The following is a 23,397-nucleotide window of genomic DNA, read 5'->3' on the forward strand; positions in this document are numbered from 1 at the left end:
TTACTACTCACCATTTGACCTAGAACGTGAATGAGAAAGAGAGAGTCTTCCAGGAGGAGATCGGTTGCGGTAGCGACCTCTGTGGTTATAGCGTGGTGACCTAGACCTGGAACGAGAGTTACCCATGCTGCGGGTTCGAACTGTGGCTCCAGCACCAGCTGCAGGGGAATTCGATCGTGACCAACTCCTCCTAGTAACAACAACGAATTCAAACACTATACTCCAAATATTGTACCACATTTCATAACAGAAAATCTTTATGTATAATAGATAGTTATGAACAAGGTGCGAATTAAGATTTCAAATGAGGAGGGGATAGAATCCTAGATAGAGCATACCATACATAAAATTATTATTATCCCCATTTGATACAGCTCAATGCTTGGTTGCACTGAGTTGCTTGTCTTGTATCTTGATTATAATAATAATTATATCCATGAGCAGGGTTAAGATAAGATGTGTAATTCCTAAATTACTGATTGCTGTCAGTTTGTCGGTGATGATAATACATCAATATTATTTTTTTGCGTACTTTATACAGTACTTTATAAAGTATACTCGCATTAATACAATTATATTCTGTGAGGGGGTGATAGAAGTTATCCCTGGCAGGGATGTAAATATAAATTTATGAGAGGGAGATAACTTTCCAATAGGGGGGGGGAATTCCCTCCATCCCCCCTCCACCAGTTAATTCGCACCCTGGTTATGAATTACTGTCATAGTTGGATGTCAGCATTAGGATAAAAGCAGTCACTGTATTTAAATATCCTCTCCATTTCGAATGCAGAAATAATTAACAAGTCTCCATTCAGGAAGAGTTCACACTTTTTCTAAATTAAAAAACGCTTACGACATATTTAGAAATGTGAGATGCAGACTTTGAAAATGATTACATAATAATGACCGAAAAAAAGCTTCCATACACAAATCATTTTCGCGAACATCCTATTTTAATATGACGGATCTTGTAATTTAATGATTGTAGACTGTAACAGGAAAACAAAAACGCCCAAAATATTTATACATGATCATATTAAATTAGTGAAGGCCAAAAAGTTTAATGAAAGTGATATATTTTCTTACTGAAGATAAAAAAAAGAGAATACAATAAAATAAAAAATGTTATTAAGTCATTCTAGTACAGTAGTTAAAAATATTATTCTCATTAGTGATTGTTGTCAAAAATGGACAAGAAATTACGAATGAAAAGTGTGCAAAGTGGCCGTTTCTGTCAGTTGTTTCCCACCATATCTCGTAACAAAAATACGGCATTGATTTTAAATTGTTTAAAACTGAGTGTTTGAGTGCGAATATAATACACACTCCAGTTTCAAGACGACATTTTTTCACTAAAAAGGTGTGTATTATAATCACGTAAATACGGTACAATATGTGATCATTGTTAAGATGTGGCCGACTTTGAAATTACGCACATGCTAGCTTCAGTGAATCGGTTATGCACCAGTGGGAGAATCAATTCAGAGAGGGAAGAGAAGTATGTGCAAAGGAAAAAAATGGAGCATTTTAAACAATGAGAATCCAAAGTTGTGACCGCACCGAATACAACTATTCTAACACCCCTCCAAACTGAAAATATTTTGACAGTAGACTCAACCTGATATGACGTGAAACTTGCTGACCGGTTTTTGAATTCCAATGAGTGGAAGAAAGAGGAAGTGTGTTTTTGTAACTGACTATTTTTTCTTTGTAAAATAATCACATGTTATTAATTTATTAATGTTATTTCAGATGTAATTAAATGCCATTTCGGTTATACATTTAAGAGATCATACCATATATACTATCAAAATAACTAATTTTCAAAGGAAAATAAATTCCATTAAATAAGACAGGTTTAAAAGGTGTGTCACTAAGCCTATCTGCAAGGTACTACTTCAAAATTTAGTTCCTCTTTATTCTAGACTGACTTTTACAAAATTTAGACTTGTCATTGAATATGATGGTTTTAAAAAACATTTATGTGAACTGGGAAAAAATACTCATTATTAAACCTAACTGTCTTAGAGTAGATAAAGCAATAATTTTCTTCAAATCATATTCAACATTTTTTAAATCTCTCTACATTGTGTGTTATGTATTGGAAGCAGAAGAAATTAATGTGCAACAAATAAGCACTTACGAAAGTCAAGCAACCAGTGAGAATAATACAACGAAATATTGAGATGCAAAATGGTAAAATACTTGTACACCACATATTTGAACATTGGACACTAACTAACAAGTGTTGAACCACTATAAACTACTTACACAACTAGTCAATTTAAAATGTTATATTAATTTCAGACAATAGAAAATGTATAATTATTTGAATAAATAAAGAAGTCTTTACCCGCTTATTATTTATCAATAAATGAAACAAGCCATTTCCAAATAAAGCAAAACTTTGTACACAGGACTTGTTCAACAGCTGAGCAATGCTTTTATACAGATACTGAAGTATCCTTACCTCCGATCCCTGTCATATCTTCTGGCTGGAGGTGACTTGTTTCGCCAAGCCCTGCTTCTGTCCCTTTCTCTCCCCCTTTCTCTCTCTCTCTCACGGTCCCTATCTCGACTACGCGACCTTCTTGTTCGATCCCAGGAACGTGATCTGGATCTAACTCTTGAAGGAGATCGAGAGCTTCGGTGTCTGCTTCGTCCTCCAGAGCGACCCTTTTCATCTTTATCCTGGAAACACAAATTACATTACATCATATTATACAGTCTCCAGGTAGGAGGCTATACAGCTCAGCGGAGCTAGTGTGGCACTCTAATGCAACAGGTACGGTCTCTTCCCAGTAATGCACTTCCCACCTCTGCGGACAAACACGCTGTTCAATTGTAAATGCCATTAACACTAACACTAAAACTAAAACAATAACTCACTACACACAGCAAACTCCAAACTATACACAGTATACACAGCAAGACTGTGAACGCGCGAACTCACACTAGACACTCATGTTATGACTCAGACTGCGGACTGTTGTCGCGCTATCTGCGTGAATAATATGGCGATCACTGAGCAGCCAGTCCTGGTAGCATTTAGAATCTTAATGGTAGAGGTCTTCAACTGGACACTCTGTATTTAGAGGTGTGAAATTATAGCATTAATTATTTGAACAAATAATGTTCATTAGCTCGTTAAAACTTGTTTTGCCATTTTATATATATGAGAAGAGTAAATGAAAATAAGATTATATATATAGCCTAACAGTAATGGACATACCTGATCAATGTTACAACATTCAGTTATGTAACTATAGTTCCAATTATGTTGCCAAAAAAAAGACACAAACGAACAAACAAAAACAAAAACATGAAACTCTTAAAAGTAAGTGCATAGTAATGCACTGACGAAATATTTTTCTATAACAGTATAACATTGAATGAACGTTAGTGTTTAAATTCAATGACACACGACAATTACTGTAATTTAAAAATCAACAATCGAACCATTATAAATAAGTGGTGCTTCCCTTTACCCCTGCCCGGGAACAATATCCGTGTCCATGTCAGAGGGTATCAGAGTTATATTCTCTGATCCACGTGCTCTGTAGGAGACGAAAGCGAAGATCAATAAACATTATACGGAACGTCGTCACATCACGAACTGGTAACATTACATCAAAATATTGCAACACGCATTTTGTATGATTGCGTTCACATATACAGGCAACATCACAGACAGTCAACTGCACGGACCGTCTGGGATTCTCGAGGAGAATGTTTTGACGTGACGGACCTGCACATGGACATTTTTTTCTACTAGAGATAATAGCGCAGATGTAGATTTCAGCGAGTCACACATCCTACTGTATGTGTCGTAACATGTATTATTTTAAGGGAAAAGATTGACATTTGATATTCTCAACTTGGTTATTTAACGACGCTATATCAACTACGACGCTATTTAATGTTGATGGGACTGGTGACAGCGAGATGAGACCGAGGATTTGCCATAGATTATCTGAATTTGCTTTACAGTTGGGAAAACCTCGGAAAAAATCCAACCAGATAATGAGCCCAACTGGGAATTAAACTCGCATCCAAGCGCAATTCCGGATCGCCAGGCAAGCACTCTAGCCAACTGAGCTACACTAGAGACTTAATTCTTGAGAGTTTTTTCTTAAATATAAAATGAACATCTATTTCCATGTTTAACATATCGGTAATAACATCTATTTCCATGTTTAACATACAGGTAATAACATCTACCTCCATGTTTAACATACCAATAATAATCAACTGTTGGACTATAAGATTGATGGGAGGAAAGCTTACAGTGTTGCCAAGTCAAACATTCTGATCTTGTAAAACTATGGCCGAGAGTACTCATCACTATACAAAAAAATTTTAATATAGACCTTCCCTTTCCGTAATACAGCAAGTTACTCTAATAAAATAGTTTAAGCGGGGTACATTATTCAAGCTACGTCCTTGATTTTTTGTACACATAATCACAGTGTGATAGATAATGAAGTTTCATTTCTGTGAGTCAATTAGTTTCTCGAGTTATTAACAAAAATGTTTTTAAAATTTGCATATTTAAAAATGAAATGTGTCGCTCAATTTTTCAGTAATGTATGATTTTTTTCTTTTCTTTTTTTTTTTTTTTTTTGCAAGACCAGTGGCATATTTAGAAAAACATCACACATTAGTTTTCCTATATCTTTACTACAAAAGGGGAAACAAATTTTATAACCATTGCATACCTAAAAATAGAAACTTTACATTGCCACTATAAATATTTCATTTTGTATTTCAAAAAGTATTCATTTAATCATAAAACCCATGCACTATTTTGTTAACCACGGTATATAGAACATGCAGTAAAAAATTCATGTTCCTAGCATCAAAATTGTAAGAGCCTTTAGACTTTGAACATGATGAAATATGTTGAAAAAAAAGTGTGAGAAAATAGCTTGTAAAATTTGCATGGGATTGAAGTTCAAGGGTGCAGCCATTTATATATTGCGTAATTTTTATGCTTTCGAGCGCCAAAGAGTATTGAAACTTGCTCAAATATAAATAAGAGATTGCTGATTCACTTTTTACAAGAAAACGAAAATACGATTTTTGACTGAAAATGACCAAAATTTCACCTGTCATCACCCTCAAGAAAGGTGCCAAACAACAATCAATATATTAGTATTACATGCAGAAAAAAACAAAAAGATTTCTTACTGAATCAGATTTCCTGTGTGTGCCCCGACCCTGAAGATCAACATCTCGTTTGTGTACTGGCATGCAGATGGCACCATTGGTCTGTACAGAATTCGTCACTGCAGACGCACTTGTTGCCACCTGTACAAAAATATAGTTCCGTTTTTAACCCATTTCAGTTCAACATCTATTGCAGTATGAAAGTAAAACATGGACATATTATATTTTAAGATCTCAAGCAGCACAATTCTGTCCGCAACTAAAAGCTGCAAGCCAAGTAATAAAATATAAAATTAGAAATAAGATAATTTCTACAAAACTAAATATCACACAACCTTTGAATGAAAAAAGAATACATACAATGATAAATAACTGTCTTACAACTGTAAGAAAGAATGCAGAAAAGAGTTCAACCACTTACAGTAGATTTGAAGATAAGAAGGCAAGTGAGGCAGTACTGGAAATGATGACTGGATGATATTGGTACAAGCTTTGAGTTTAACTGAGGCAAAACGAAGAAGAAGAAGAAGAAGAAGAAGAAGAAGAAGAGCAGATCAGTTTATGTCTGCTGCCTAGTGATGAGTGATCAATAACTAGATAAACATAATTTTGATTTGAACAAAAACTGTCACAACTTTGCCTGTTTTCTTTCTAATACAGAAGCTCCAACAATTTCTATAATAAAAAAAAGCTGTGCTATACAGGGTTGTTTCCGATCCTGATAACGAATTTGAATGACGTCATGTGTGTCAGGAATCACACTGACAGCTGAATTGCGGCAAGAGGTGAGAGACCAGTAGTGAGTGATTTCATAATCAGAGTGCACGGTGTATCACAATAGCAATGCTCAAGAAAATCGAGCCTTTTTGGGAGAGGTACATAACAACTCTTTCCGATGCCAAGTACAGTTACGTGAAAATCATAAGAGCCTGTAAAAATCGTGGATTCGTTATTTCCAAGAAAGGCATCTTGTGTGTACCTAATAAGGCTGGCAAAGCTCGGATGGGATTAATTCCAGAGTGGAAAGAGCAAGCAAATCCACCCCCCCCCCCCCGTCACAAGTCGCCGCACTCACGAGATGATACAAATTAATTCCATTCGAGCTTTATCAATCTTATTAACTACACAGAAGATGCCTTTCTTGGAAATAACGAAACCTCGTTTATTGCAGGCTTCTTTTATTTTCACTTAACTGTACTTGGCATTGGAAAGGGTCGTAATGTACCCCTCCCAAAAAGGCTATATTTTCTTGGGAATTTCTGCTGTGAGTCGCCATGCACTCTGACTATGAGATCACTCCCTACTGGTCTGTCACCTCGTGCCACAGTTCAGCTGTCGAGTGACTCCTGACGCACATGATGTCATTCAAATTCATTATCAGAGATTGGAAACAACCCTGTACATTTTCATTATTCTCAACCAGCTTTCAATGTGTGAATTTTAATGTAACAATCAATCAATCTTCTTAATGTATCCAGCTGTTTGCTGACAACATAAAGTCCACTATAGTCCACTGTAGTCTATTCAGTTGTTGTTTTTCACGACAAATGAGGGGTATTTTGATCGGTGTTCATTATAGATGCCTGTTGCTAGTAGCCAAAGGTGGGGTGTAGTCAATATATACTGCAGGGCTGTGTCTTCTGCAACTGGTACTGATGATTTTAATTTACTTCTTTTGTGGTTTATGGATGGACAGTATAGAAGAATGTGTTCCAGATCTTCATCATGATTATTACACCACAGACAAGTAGGATTATCAGAAATGTGAAATCGGTGTAGGTACAATTGAGTGACAATGTGACCTGTTCTGGCTCTTGTTAAAAATGTTTGAACATGTCTGGGCAAGTTTTTGTACATTTCCAGGTCATTCGGTTTCTTTTGTATAGACTGTAAAATTTGTCAGAAGAGAGCCAACAATAAAGATGGTGGTTTTTTTGTCATACTTTCGCTGCTGACATCCCCCTCACCATCACCCCCACAACCTGCAAGAATCTGGTCTTTCTGACCTATTTCAGCCTCATTAAGTTTTGACAGTTAAAATTACTAAAGCCATCTTATATTTCGCCTTCTAATATTACTCCTTCTGACAAGTTTATTAACTGATTATTAATTTCGAGATGTGGTCCTGAAATGAGAAATTACAATCATAAAAATATTTCTGAGTATATTAATGATTTTTCACAGTGTAAGACAAAATATGTCATAATTGGGCTAATCTTCAGAGCTTCCTATTGTACTAGGCGTTTTCTGCTCTATAACCATTTAGAACTTTCTTCTTAGACCGAAGATTGATTTCCATAGTTCAACACTTATTTTCTATTAAGCAAGGGGAGGGGAAAGATAAATTAAACAGATATAAATATCACTGATATGAAAGAGGTTTACTTTTACGAAAAAGTTCTGACAGCAACTGTTTGATAAGTATTATTACAGATGCAACAGTAACTTACCTGATGTCCAGCAACAGGCTGACTAGTGGGTGGGTTTGCTGAAGACAATGGCTCTGATAGAAAAGGTTCATTTGTCTGTTTGCTGGCTGTAGTTTTTGTTGGTGATGAGGCCGCAGTAATTGCTGAGGTGACATCTGTGGTTGTAGTGTGAGATACTGTGCTTGTAGCAGAAGTAGTGGTGGGTAAGTTATACACCTGTGTCTCCAGTGTCTTGAAGAGCAAGTCCACAAAGTTCTTTGTTTCTGCAAGAAAATTAGACAAAAATATATATATATTACTTGATTAAATTACATAAGTTAGGTCAGATGCAACAGTGTTCATGAGTAGGATAGTTATATACAATAAAAGTGATTTAATACAGTTATATGAACACTTAAATAACTAATATATGTATTACTCTTTTTTCTGTCTCACAATCAGCTACAATATTAACCTAAACAGAGTATTAAAACAATTAAATTCTAGAAAAAAAAATTCCTTCTTTAATTTTAATGCAAACATAAAGTTTCTCTTTGTATTTTAAATTACTATTATTATTATTGCTCATTTCATAACTGTTTTTTTTTTTCATCTTTGCTGCAATTTCATTTTTCATTTAATTGTTTATTTCTTTTCATGAAGAAAAGCATTACAGAACAGAAATCTCTGTCGCATGCTTACCATTTTTAACTGTACAAGTGTAAGGAGCAAAACCATAGTTTCAGATTTATCACGAGAAGGAGGTGGAAGTGGAGAAGGTGGTCGAAAAAAATTATACCATAACTCAATTACAACCAAAGTCTTAATCCTCTATACATTGTTTGCACCAAAAATAAACATTTCCATCATTTTTAAAACATTAAAATACATCGGAACTGACGAGTTTCAGAAAAACACTAAAAAAAATTGTTTTCCAAAATATTTACCAACCACCAGTCTAAGTGCATGGATCCATTCCAGGTCTGACCCTCGAAAAGCCAAGTCAAAAGCCAAAGATACAAAAGCATAAGCAATTTACTCTTAAGGATATGAACAAAAATCAGTGACATTGCATTTTACTTATGAGACAATAATGATACTTAATGTATCGAGTGGTAGAGAAGAATAAGCTTCATTCTGTTGCCAGCTGACTCCTTTCACTCTGTCATTATGAGGCAAAAATGTCTATGTACAATTGCTATTCATTTTACAAAGAAGAAAGACTGAGCTAAAATTACGTATTTCTATTCCCCCCCCCCCCCCCCTGCATATACTTAGAAATTCGATCTTTTACACTTCGTAAGTTGTGTAAGTTTAGAATACAATATCGTCAGTTTATAGCAAAACACATTAAGTAAAAAATATTACTTCTGAGAAACTGGCATTTGAACATTCTTGACAAAAGTGAATTTTCAGAATATTATTTTTAGTAAGTTGTTTCCCTTTATGTGTACATGCGTTTATTAAATACTTTTGCATTTCTAAAGTAAGTTTTTATTCAACATTACTTTATTTCACTAGTGAAATAAACTTTACTAGATGTCACTACTTACCTCTACTTCTTTATTACCATTTCTTATATCTCCGTACCCTCAATCTCCTTCTCCTTTCTCTATCTACTACTACGTCGCAATTTGTACATTGCATCCATATCTAATATGTTTCTTTTTTTTTAAATCTTGTAATAATTTACCTTTTGCGAAGCAAGGAGACTTGAATCAGCGAAGTTGGGTTTATAGGATGTAATAACACGCCTTAGTCAACTGAGCTAAACAGACATGATAATTAATTACGTTTTAATATTCCTCTTAAGTTTACAGAAGTAAAATCGTGAAATTATTTTAATCACATCAGTCCCATGAATGCTTCTAAATAATCCCTGAAACTTCAAAAAGATGAAAATATACGTTTAAAAAAAAAAAATTAAAATTATATAATTATAATTTGTTATTTATCCAACGCCTTAGATACCATTCTTCATTATTCATGGCCTCCTACACCATAACCTAGATAGTACGTGTATCGATTCTAAAATCCATGCATGATATCTGATTACATGAAGACTTATTTCAACATATTTTCTTTTATAAAACAGAATTTTTCGTTATAGTCATGGATAAAATTATGTATGGTACTTATGAGCATGATTGTTATTGTGCTTGTGTAATTTAAGCACAAGCCTGAAGCCTCGTGCTTAAATCTTTCCACTCGCACAATAAAGATACACTTACCTTACAAGTACCATAAATAACTATTACTTAATGTGTTTTGCTTGTAAACCGACGATATTTATGCCTAAGAGCCTACTGTTCGTCTTAATAGCAGAAGACATGATTGCTCTGGCTAGACAAGGCTAGCTTTACATTCGAGAATATCAGTAGATTTCTTGATCAAAAAATTTTGAAAGTGGATTCAATTACCAGCCTGAAGGAACACATCCAGCTGCTCAACCATGCTGGTCCGCAGCTCGGCCACAGGTTTGTCCTTCTTAACGAGAGCAAATACATACTTAGCAAGGGCAGCTGGATCTGCATCACACCTGAAACACAATCATCAGTATAATAACTACTGCAGTTTCTACAATAACTGCATACATCTTATTTTTTTATCCTTCACAAAATTAACTACACATTTGTATAAATATAAATTATAACACATGTTGACTATCTGAAACATGACATTACATTCCAGAAATAAACCATACTGTTGTATTTTGTCTATAGTTAAAATAAAACATCAATTTTTAATTGCTTACTGAACGATACTGCATTAACTGCATGGCTATCTGGTGTCAATGGAACTGATAATGGCGAAATGAGTTCGCCATGGAGTTACCTCATACTCGCCTTACAGTTATGGAAAACCTCGGGAAGTAAACTCAATCATGCAATCAATCCAACGAGGATTTGAACCCAAGCCTGAGCAATGCCTTAAAGCAAATCTCTCTTGCTAATCCCTACACCACACCAGTAATGTCAATGTCAATTTATAGTAACCTAAAATTACATGCAATATATAAAACTTAATGTAATTACATGCATTTGAATTAGTATTACTGTCTGACTGCCATCTGTGCAGTATGATGCTGAGCACACACAGGATAAATGTACAATTCGCAGGACTTAAGGAATGACAGATTTTAACATTTCTAGAAAATTGATCAGTAAAATAACAGGCAGAAAATACCACAAACCTATATAGAAACTAAAGTTTTCAAAGAGACTAGATATTTTCAGAAATGGCCATTAAAATAAAACGGGATAATTACATGTAAAAAAAAAAAAAAAAAAAAAAAAAGCGTTTTAAACTTTTAAATTATTTGGAAACAAAAGGTTGAAGAGTCCAATCACTAAAGTTCTTGGACGAACTGATGGCTTATGAATGTGCTGTTACCCAAAGAAAGATCGGGCAGTTGTAATATTCAAAACACTGCATGATCAGAGACCCAGAGCACCAAGATAATACATAACTTACTTATTTAAATTCGCTCTATTTGGAAGCTTGAAGAAACTCTTATATTTATTTCGTTTATAACAAACAAGAGATGATTTGTTTTACTTTTATTTTTATTCCCTTCCTGATTGTAAATGAAATGTAGGAAATTTCAATTTATGGCTTCATTTTAACAATAATATGTTTTAACTAATAATAACAACAACAATAATAATAATAATAATAATAATAATGGCATTATTATTATTATTATTATTATTATTATATTTACTGGCATGTAAAAGAATAAAAGAACTCCAGCGGGACAAAATTCCGGCACACCGGCAATGCTGATATAACCTCAGCAGTTGCGAGCGTCGTTAAATAAACCATAATTTTTTGAGGCGAACAATCATCCAACCAGAACGGAGGTGTCGTGCAGTTAGTAGGATGATCTCCCAAGCCATTATATCTAGTTTTCGTAACCGTATTTTGCTACCTTTCGTAGCTTCAAAAAATTCATCAATATGCTGGATGAGCACCAGTCCCTACAGTGGCCGAAATTTCATGCGAAAATACCTTCCCAACGAGGACTCGAACGAGCGTGCATTCCTCAACATATGTGAGACTATGGCGTGGGACCTAATTTTTTTATTAGTGAAATTAAATGGCAATTGAATAAATGATAAAGTAATATATAAATATTTAAAGAAAATAATCTGCCCTCAATGAGGGTGACCATAAAGATCCAGAATAAAAGCACTACAGAATTTCACTAAAAAAAATGAGGTTCCGCGCCGTAAGACATCATATTGAAGAATGCATGCTCGTTTAAGTCCTCATTGGGAAGGAATTTTCACATGGAATTTCGGCCAATGTATGGGACCAGTGCTTATCCAGCATCTTGATGAATTTTAACTTTTACCTCTGATAGAGGTTCTGGCTGACATGTACATTTAACGGCAAAAAAAGAATGGGCCGCTGACAATTTCTAAGTTCCAAATACATAACATTGCACATGCTCGTCTCGTCAAAGCTGTAGTTCAGCAGGTAACACATAATTAAACCATTCAAATTTGCTGTATTTTGTTTAAGAGTCTAAAATATGTCATAAAATCGAATGGATGGCTGATTCTAGATACATCAGGACTTCTGAAGAGTAAAATAATAATAACAATGATAAATACAAAATCAACTGAAGCGAATATGAACAGGAAATCTATGTATTATGTCAAAACGATATTAACAGTCTTAGTAGCGTAAGTCGTTACGGCAATAGTATATTGAATGAATTAGGCTAGTAGTAGTCAAGGTTCAAATCTTCAATAATCTTCTTTTTTTAATTACAAATTTTCCATTATATATGTCTCACAAAGCTATATTTCTGTGGCGACGTCTCTTAGAATATGCGCAAACTCTAATAAATAATAAACCTCCCTCTCTCTTCCAAGCCATATTCCTGTCTGTTAATAAAGCGTTGTCTCGTCATTACACTTGAAAATGGCAGAGAGAAGTCATTACTCTGGTTCGTGTACGTTATTCTACATCATGGCGGCCAGAGAGATTGGAGTCCCATTGTCAACTTCTAAGCGGTGGGCTAAGTTTTTTTTATCCAAAATGGTGAAGTTGTGAATCGTCCCATTCCTGGTCGGCCGCGCATCTCTACAAGGGAAGAGGACGCCATGTTATTGAGAGAAGTTGAAAATCACCTCTTTACAACTACCTCTCAACTGAAGATGGCGTCCAACTTTCCAGGTTCCCCACATACCGTGAGCAGACGTTTTAGAGAGCGTGGCATATGGTATCATCGAGGTGTGAGAATAGAACATTTGACGATGGAGCACCCTGTGGACAGTCTAGCACAGTGATGTCAAAGAAAGCACATTTTTCTGACCTTGACGTCGTGCGCGGGCATCAAGCACTTGGTATGGAAGAAGAAATAAGCAGCCTGTTGGATTAAGAAAACAGTGGTGCACCAACTTCAAACGGAACGTGAAATTTTATGTCGTTATTTTTATATGGCTTCTTTCGGTTTGATATTATCTATATTGTCTGTAAAAAAAAAAGTACTAACATCAATTTCTTAATATTGCAGTTGTGTTTTAAACGTTAATAACACAATAAAGAGTTAAGAAGGAATATTCACTTAAATTCCATAGTAGTACAACTATACTGTACTAAGTGGATGAAACACATCATTCATAAAGAAAGTGATATCCAAAAAGAGAGAGAGAGAGAGAGAGAGAGAGAGAGAGAGAGAGAGAGATTGAGTATGACATGATAAGTTGGAATTGATATTGATGGTATCTTTAGCCTTATAAAAGTAATCAGTAAACTAATCAAAACAATATTATAGTACAAAGCAATGTTACCTAGGTACTACATATATTTTAAGTGTAACTAATATTTCATAACAAAACTCTTATCACATTATGCTTTTTAAGGTGATAATGGTGAGCAACTTCCTACCATCAGAATATTAAATTATTTTCTCGAAATCTTCTGAAGCTATAGAGCTGATATTTACACACATATGGGCATATATTTTTTGCTTATGATGTAACAATAGTTGCTTTGTTAATTCATTTCCTTACAAACATTTTCCATGCGAATATTTTCAAAATTTGTAATACACTCTTCAGTAATACATATTTACGATATATCAGATTTATGCAAACATTGTTTCAGGACCTGGAAGGCTACTAAGTAAATAGGCCTATATCTGAAAATTTCACTTTTCTATAAAAAAAAAAAGTTGAGAAAATATTCCTTTTGAATAAAAAAAAAAACTTGTGAAAAATGTGCATTAAAATTAAAACTTACATTCTTATAATGCACTTATACTTCTCAGACAAATCTAAAAATTAACACAGATACAGTTTTAATAGGTTCTTTATCGAATCACTGCTGATCATCCCTACATATAGCTCGACCAAGTGACATACACTACCTCTTTCTCTGTCTCTTTTCTTTCCACTGTAAAGCGCTCAGGCTCTCCTAACTCTAAAGCATGTGCTTGCGCCTATGGGCATCAATTGACATGACTAGTCTAGCATATGGGTCATTCTCATGAAACCCGTCACTTTTGGAACCCAAAAATGGCAACAACTGAAATTGTAAGGAGATTAATTTTTTGATAGGTATTGGTTAAAGGTGTGAAAGATAAGTCAGGTGTGTTAGTGGCCATGTCTAAATCTTCGTGTGCTACGAGAAATAAAACAAAATCAATTTCCAGATTCCACGGTGTCTACAGTTTTAATCCGTGGATTATTCCTTTGGCTCGGTAAAGGCAATTTGATTTACACACCGACTTGAAATCAATACTGAAAATAAATAAGTCACAAATTTTATTGTTCATAATAATATTAACTGATTGTTATTAGATATAATGCAATTGAGCCATATTACAAAATGAAATAAGTATTTATGTTCGCTCACAAACATTTTTAATTAATAATGTGAAGTATCACAGCAGTGATAAACGCATTAATTTGTATATTTATAAATAATAATACCATATTGAATTACACTTTTTTTTTCTTGGTTATTCAACGACGCTATATCAACTACTCTGTTATTTGGCGTCGATGGAATTGGTGATAGTGAGATGGTATTTGGCTGGATGAGACCAGGGATTCGCCATAGATTACCTGACAGTCACCTTATGGTTGACGAAATCTCGAAAAAAACCCAACCAGGTAATCAGTCCAAGCGGGAATCGAACCCAAGCCCGAGCGAAACTCTGGATCGACAGGCAAGTGCCTCAGCCGACCAAGCTACGCCAGTGACTGATTTCATTTATTTCATGAAGATATTTAAATAGAAATAAGAAATGATTTTCGGTTATAGTAATAACAATAATGATAAATATTTTACCTTTAATTCTGATTCTTTTATATGCCCTACAAAAAAGTAAGAACCACTTCTGTAGAAGACACAAACCAACTCCTTTACACAAAAGAAAATTTTCAATGACCCATACCACATTGAAATTTACACATATAACTCAATTCATTGAAAATTAACAAATGTTGATTTTCTTCACACCACTATACTGATGCGTCTTTATTGTATCACGTGATGCTTGTACTCCAAACTAACTGTGGCTACTCTTGTGTCTGTAGGAATTATTCTGGTGAACAGCCGTTCGAGAAACTACTCTCTTACAGTGCTGCAGCATTTTATACGTCTTAATTATTTTGCCACTTATGATGCGTCTTACTAATTGTTTACTTTTATATTCCACAGAAGAAAATGAATTTAATTGTTGTTCTAGCAACTCTCCAAGGATCAGTTTCTGCTTTATGTCAGAAGGAACTGGACGCCCTCTTAGCAAAGTACGAACTGCAGTGCACGAGGAAGATTGGTTTGCTTTTTTCTTCTCTGTGATACGAGATGAAGTATAGCATAGGCCTATTTCATTTTATTTTACACGTGAAAAAGCTTTTCCAATTTTTCTGTTAAACGTTTAAGCTTAATGTTTCGGCTTTTAGTTTTCAAATAACTTCACTACCGTTTATTAGCAGGAGAGCTTTTTGTATCCTTTTCCAAATTACTATGATTACATTGTTGAATATATTTGTTCTTAATTTTCGTGCAATATTCTCTCATCCATTCTCTTCGTTTTTCCTTCGCTCTCTTAATTCTCTATTAGTCATGGCCGAAACTGTCTTAATTTTTCCTTGCTTCTTCCTCTCAGCCCATATCTTACTCTCCGATGTTATGTAAGCAGCGTGCTTTTCAGAATCTGCTTCCATCGTCAAACACTCTGGTTCTATTTTCCTTGCAAGTTGCACGTTTCGACTTTTGATATTTCTTGATACGTCAGATTTCTTACTTTTATAAATTTCTGTCTTTAAGTTTATTTTTCTTGTCTTTCCCTTATTCTCGTATTTTTTCCATCCTCTAGTCAGTTCACTACCACTCATCGTGTAATACAAATACATGATACAGTCGCAATATTGTATCCATATAGAACTATGTAGAGACCGTATTTTTCCAGCTACATCATAAACATCACATCAATAATAATTATCATGGCCTGTGAACTAAATATCCCATTCTAAATAAATGCACGGTGTTTACAGCCACGGTGTCCACATTTCAGACTTTTCGCTGGTGTATTCTAATTACTTTTAAGCATATTAATTTTTCCGATCATATTTCATAAAAAGCTTATGAAGTCATTAGTTACCTAGCAGTTAGTAATTCCCCCTTGTGTAGTTGATATGACACTTTATCCATGGTGTCCACTTAAAAAAAATTACACTTGCTATTCGATGCTGCTTTTGAACTTGATATGCAAGTGCAGATTTTTTTTATGTCTGAGAAAGCACTGACAATTCACCGTCTTCATCTCCCGAATGTTCTGGAAGCACCACATTGAATTTCTCTTTTAAAGCGGCAAATTCAAAGCGAAGAATCATCCATTCCATGGCAAAGCCAAAAACTCGTGGACAAAAACTACACCACTTCTGTAGTGGCATTGGGCACTTTTATAAAACTGTTGTATATGGGGGTGTTTACTTCCTTTAACCCACTTTTCAATACAATGTGTTTCTTTGTAATCAGATTTATATTTTAAAGGTGATATTCATTGAAATTTATATTTTGTAGTGCGGGACATCCACGGTGTCCACATGTCTGGGTATTCCAAGCTATGCATGACGGTAAGAAAATGTAATATCGATCTAAGTTTAGGGTGGATAACTAGGTGTAATAGTGCTGTATTCTTTACACAGGAGACATTTTTCAAGTTACAAGATATTACAGAAATCTATGCAGGGGAAAAAAATGTGATGGGTTTCGTGAGAATGACCCATATTCTATTCTCCGACAGAACTTCGTTTGGAGAAATGTCATTTTCTCCGATGAGGTAATTGTCTCCAGCAGCAACGATGGTCCTGCCCTAGGTTATCGTATGGATAGCCACCGATACGATGAACGCTTTGTGAGATTTAACAGGTCGGGTCGCGTGTTGGAGATGGATGTCATACGATGGGGCAGGACTTCTGGAACACATCCACGGCCGGTTTACGGCCGAAGTCTATGAACACATTCTAGCAAATGTAATGATCTCTTCCGCCAGAGAACGATATCCAGAAGGAACACCTTTCTTCCAGCAGGATAATCACCTGGTCACACCAACAACTGGATTCAAAGATGGTTTACGAGGAGGCCTGATGGCGACCTGCCTCCTAAATCATCAGATATGAATCCGATTTTAAATTTGTGGGCTACAGTGAAACTTTATTTTTTATTTTTTTTAGGTTATTTTACGACGCTTTACCAACATCTTAACATCTTAGGTTATTTAGCGTCTGAATGAGATGAAGGTGATAATGCCGGTGAAATGAGTCCGGGGTCCAACACCGAAAGTTACCCAGCATTTGCTCATATTGGGATGAGGGAAAACCCCGGAAAAAACCTCAACCAGGTAACTTGCCCCGACCGGGAATCGGACCCGGGCCACCTGGTTTCGCGGCCAGACGCGCTAACCGTTACTCCACAGGTGTGGACTACAGTGAAACGGATCCTATGCTCTAATTGGACAGAACCACCTGTTCGGAAAGCTGACGAATTGTGGGACAGAGTTCTAGATGCGTGGGAGGAGGTGGCCATGAATTTAGACCTGTTCCATAATCTTGTGGACTCCAGGCCGCGCAGAATGAGGGCAGTTGTTGACGCGGGTGGTTTGTGACGAGACACTAGTCCCCAGGACAGGCCTTTTTTGTTAACATATTAACAAATTGTTTGCTTTTGTTTATTTAATTATTTATTTATGTTTGATATGCGTCCGGTTTTTTAGGATGTTTTGTTTATACAGACCAGGTCTCGACCATTAATAGCTCAAGGTGATGGGCAATAATATTTTTACAAGACAGGCATAACGAAGTTTATTAACAAATGCCATTTCACATTTAAAATAATAAATTAATAAAAAAAAATTAAAAAAAGTTACTGTATCGGGAGGCGAACTCAGAACCTTTGGAACGGATGTCAGACATCTTACCACTGAGCCACACAGATCTCGTAAGGTTGACTGCATTGTAGACGGACGACTTTCAATGAAGTGACATCACTGCAATGCCTTGAACTGCAGTGCGTTTACACGACTGAACCACGCGATAGAACTTGACATTTCTACCGACCAAGAGTCGGCCCATTCTTTTTGCCGTTAAGTGTATACTTGGTCAAAATGAAAGTGGCCGGCGTCTGAGAGACTAAGTTCGAATCGGGTATTTCCGTGAGCGCTCGGGACAGCCAGGCTTTGTTCAAAAGATTGCGTATATTTTTCTAGTAGTTATAATGGGGAACACAACTATCAACAAATCTTCCGAGAAAATAATTCATATACGAGATTTAGAACAGACAGATCGTTCAGTGTGTTTAAACAGTGAACACTGTAACACAAACAATATATACTGTATAATAGGTTCTCAAGTGGAGTATGACTATTGCTCGTTACAATGCCTTTCTCATTCTAGTTCTACTCGTAGCATAGTGGTAGAATAGTGGGTTAAGTGTTCGTGAGATTGCGAGTTCAAATCTTGGTGGCGTTACTAAACTTTTTTTTTTTTTTTTTTTTCCTTTTAAATACATCAGTGAAAATATAACAGGTTTTCGCAATTTTTTTCCTTATAATACTTTTCGCTTTATTATTTTGGCTCCTATCTTTGGCCAACATGAAACTTAAAGGGAAGAAGGAACATAATTTGTTATAAATATACAGGATATCTGTGGCATAACATGAAAAGATTGAACTTCTTAAATAGAAAATGAAATCGTTAATTGTAGTGTATAACAAAAGAAGAAATACAAATAAAAAGGAAACAAAATGCCACATCCTCAATATCCACTCCAATAGTCTTCTGCATTTATAACCTTCCTGAGTTGTTTCCCATAGAATTCACTATTCATGGGAAATAGTTTCTTCTTCTGGCTACTGCCTCCCACGAAGTCTGGACAAGGTACCACAAATCATCTTCATTCCTCGGAGGTGGGTTGAGAAAGTTTTTTCGTAAATGCGTTTTTACTCTATATCAGACGTTTTCTATGGGATTCAGGTATAGCGATTTCGGAGGCCAACATATCACATCGATATCTTGTCTCTCCGAAAACCACTCCTGAAACACCTTAGACGTATGGGCTGGGTGGTTGTCCTGCTGGAATTCAAGAATTCCATCAGGAAAACGTTCCCTGGCGTAAAAAAGCATTTCGTGTTCAATAATAGTTTGTATTTAGGCCCGTTTAATTTTCCTTCGATACGGTGAATCGTTCCAGCTCCCCAACACGAGACACCTACCCTGCCACTTGTGTCGGGTACCAGATGGACGATAAACAAGAACAGGGCCGTCATTAGCAGTGGAAAATCGAACCTTGTCTGAAAAGGTAACTCTACTTCAGTCGCGGTCAAGATTTTCCTCCGCAAATGCCAGTCGATCTATTTTATGTCCATCTGTAAGGATATCTTTACGAGCGGCCCTTCGTGATCTTATTCCAGCACTCTTTAAATGGTTTCTAACATTCTGGATGTGGCCAGGCAACTTTCAAGGTTGTGAAAGTATGAAAGGGCTTCCTTTCAACCTCCTCACCCAACCTAGCATCTTGCTGTGGCGTGGAAATACGCCTTTTACCATTACCAGATTTGCGCTGAAAAGTACCGGATGCCAAATAATTTGTAATCCATTTCCGAGCAGTCCGATCTGAGACATTAAGCTGTCGTTCAGCTTGAGCAGCTGAAAATCCACACTCCGTAACTAGGTGGACTAATACTTCCCTCGTTCCTTCGTTTCTGCGTGCCATGGTGGTTGCTAGTCAAATGAACTTGCATCTAGCCCTGACCGATCAAAGGCTTCCACTTGAGTAAGTAGTGAGAATTTCGCTCGCCAGGTGAAAGTGGTGTTACAGTGTTTCGTGTTAATAGAAACTTTTGACGCTACTTTCATATTAAAATATTGTGTTAATTATTTTATTAATCCCTGCTGCTTTACACTCTATTGCCTAAGCAACATTCAGTAAATATGTTGACGGTTAAATAATTGACAATAATTAATTTGCAAGTTGTGCTACAGGGAATCTGATTATTACACTAATTTAAATCCGTGATCATCAGGGTCGAAACGTAGTAATTGTAAACAAGAAGTAAAAACCATATTTCTGATGACAAAATATATCCTGATTTCCTAGAATTATAACCACAAATTTTCACCAATTTTGTAATTATCTGTAAGTAACATTAACATAAGCAAAATTATTCGACTATATTACATTAAAAGGAGTTGTAAAAAATGAAAGAAAGGACAAAACAAACAATTCTCTACGGAGATTCGAAGCATGCTGTGGAGAGAGCCCAAATCAACGCCTTGTATTATGGAGTTAACTAAAGCGGCACACGGAGGTTTACGGTAGTGAACTGCGCGCTCACCCGAATGGACTTAGAAAAAATTTTCACTGCTCAAGAGACCAGCCACTTTCATTTTGGCCAAATGTACAATTCCCCAAAAAAGGAACGAGACAATGCAATATTCTTAAGTCTCAGATGGAAGACACTGCGCACGATCAGAGACCAGAGCACTGATACACAAGACAACGAATATTTGAGATACTTAAATTCAGGCTACCTATTTGGTTTGTTGAGAGCATCGTTGTGCTCCATGCAGAAATGAAAGCTTCCGTGTCGTCTTAATAGCTCAGACGCTAGGTCTTCTGTGTATTGTGCAAAAGACAGCGGGTTCAATTCTTAGTCAATACCAACATTTTTTTTATCTGAGTAACGTTGAAATAGAGTTTTACAGAGTCCTGAGATTAAGTGTTATCACAAACAATACAAAATTACAAATTATAATATTACAAACGTTAATCTAATGTGTGTGTATATATATATATATATATATATATATATATATATATTAAAAACTAACAATTGCAACGAAATTGAAAAATGTAAAATGATTTAACAACAAGCATTAAGATATTGATTTTAAATAACTACCGGTACATTTAAATATTAACCGTATCAGACACCGAGACAAGATAGACATTTATCCAGCTTTTTAGTCTCACTGCAGGCAGGTTCCCATCAGTACTGTAGTTGGAAATAAATTTTAGGGGATACTGTTGAAATGTCCTTGGTCAGACTAGACTCTGTATAAACTCGTATTGCACTTCTTTTCCAAAGTTACTTCTTCGTCATGCAGTTGCCTCTGCAGACCTCCTTACAGATCGAGTTAAATTGCATATAGGCAAGAAATTAAACGCAGACACTGGTGGCCCAATACTTTAGGAACAAAAGTCTAGGAACTCTTTTACTGGAAGAATATTCCTTTTTTTTTTAGTGCAGATATCGTTCATTACAGTAATGTTCATTCACATTCTTTAGTTGAAATTGGAATAGAATCTATAATTATGTAACTGGACTCAAGATTCATGAACGCACCAAAATTCCCTCCTCTAGCAAACTGCTAGCATTACGCCTGAGCGAGTTTTAAAATTAGCGAATCAGTGCAGCAGAAATCTTGAGGCGCCACAACATAAAATTTGTGTTGTGCGAAAGGCATCTATGCAAGTTTTGAAATTGGTGAATCAGTGCAGCAGATTTCTTGAGACGCCATGCCATAAAGTTAGTGTTAATTATATTATAGTAGTCAGAAAGTACCGGAACTTCGGGTGGCAACGCCATGCTCTATAGGCAACTTCTTTCCCTTGCCCGTGTAGTATGTGACCTACTCTCCAGGCGTATAGACTCAGTGCGAATATAATAGATACATTTTTTGCAGATGGCATATAACCATTTACACAACACCGCCTTCAAAGTACGCCCTCTGGGCAGCGACACACTTCTGCCAGCATCCATATCACTTCTCTAAACATTCCTGCGGCCCATCTTTGGTCACTTCCCACAGAACACTTGTCACATGAATTTTCACCTCTTCGGTTGACGCAAACCGCTGTCCCTTGAATAGGGATTTGACCTTTGTAAATTAAAATCTGCTGGAGCAAGATCTGGAGAATATGGTGGCTGTGGATGTACAGGTATTTTGTGTTGTGCGAGGAATTCGCTCACCAAGAGCGACCAATGTGCTGAGGCATTGTCATGATGGAGAACCCAATTCTGTCCTTACCACAAGTTGATCTTCTTCGTCGTACTGCATCACTAAGACGCCGAAGAATTGCAACAAACGCCTCCTTACTGACAGTTCGACTCTCAGGAATAAACTCGAAATGTACGAGACTCTGGATATCGAAGAACACTCCAAGCATTATTTTCCCCTTTGATTGGTCGGCACGGAATCTTTTTTGCCGTGCTGAGTCGGGAGAGTCAGAAAGTACCGGAACTTCGGGTGGCAACGCCATGCTCCATAGGCAACTTCTCTGCCTTGTCCGTGTGGTATGTGACCTACTCTAAAGGCGTACAGACTCAATGCTGCTGCGCATGAGAATGGGGAAGACCAACGTAATCGGAAATCAATCAAAATACAATGCAGCTCTCAGCTTTTTTTAGTGAAGCTGTGTAGGTATATATGGTAAAATGAGCTTGAAACATTTACTGAGACTTTGGCACTCATGCGCCAAGCGTATGAAGAAGAAATGTCTCAGACCCGAGTGTATGAGTGGCACAAGCGCTTCACAAGTGGTCATCTTTCAATGGATGATCATCTACGTTCAGGAAGACCCAGATCGGCAAGAACGGAAGAAGTGATAGCTCGAGTTGCATAAGAAATCAGACGAGACCGCAGACAGTCAATATATGATGTGGCTACTTTGTTAAGCATTTCGCATGGTTCTGTGCAGTCCATTCCTCACAATGATTTGAAAATGCGAAGTGTGTGTGAGCACGTTGTTCCAAGAAGCCTAACAGATGAGCAGCGGGAAGAGCGGCAACTGGTTAATGGAGACCTGACTGACAGGGTGAACCAGGATCCAACTCTCTTGCACAGAGTGGTCACAGGTGACGAAACATGGTGTTTTCTTTACGACCAGCAGCCAAAGCAGCAGTCTTCAAGTGGAAATCTCCCGGCTCACCACGGTAAAAGAGATTCCGTGCCGACCGATAAAAGGGGAAACTAATGCTTGAAGTGTTTTTCGATATTCATGGTCTCGTACATTTCGAGTTTATTCCTGAAGCATAAGGAGGTCAGTAAGGAGGCGCATGTTGCAATTCTTCGGAGTTTTCGTGATGCAGTTTGACGAAGAAGACCCAACTTGTAGCAAGGATAAAATTGGGTCTCCATCATGACAATGCTCCAGCACATCGGTCACTCTTGGTGAGCGAATTCCTCGCAGAACACAAAATAAGTAGAATTACCACAGCGGTATGCAAGCTCGAAATTAACAAATCACAACTACTCCTGAAGTGCCAGACCATGGTTTCCGATAAAACAACGAA

At 36.4% G+C, this 23,397-nt stretch overlaps 1 protein-coding gene across 3 annotated transcripts in view; it reads right to left on the minus strand.

Moving 5' to 3' along the window:
- The window catches only part of swm (Zinc finger protein swm), a 101,083-nt gene that overhangs the window by 63,778 nt on the left and 13,908 nt on the right, over positions 1-23,397 (minus strand). For all 3 annotated transcript variants that reach the window (XM_069828791.1, XM_069828790.1, XM_069828789.1), the window contains exons 2-6: positions 9,998-10,116; positions 7,620-7,861; positions 5,191-5,310; positions 2,471-2,691; positions 12-190 (exon numbers count right to left, since the gene is read on the minus strand). In XM_069828791.1, the coding sequence (XP_069684892.1) occupies positions 12-190; positions 2,471-2,691; positions 5,191-5,310; positions 7,620-7,861; positions 9,998-10,116 (881 nt within the window). The remainder of the gene's footprint in view (positions 1-11; positions 191-2,470; positions 2,692-5,190; positions 5,311-7,619; positions 7,862-9,997; positions 10,117-23,397) is intronic.

This window comes from Periplaneta americana, chromosome 6 (assembly GCF_040183065.1).
Source record: "Periplaneta americana isolate PAMFEO1 chromosome 6, P.americana_PAMFEO1_priV1, whole genome shotgun sequence".
Classification (NCBI taxonomy): domain Eukaryota; kingdom Metazoa; phylum Arthropoda; class Insecta; order Blattodea; family Blattidae; genus Periplaneta; species Periplaneta americana.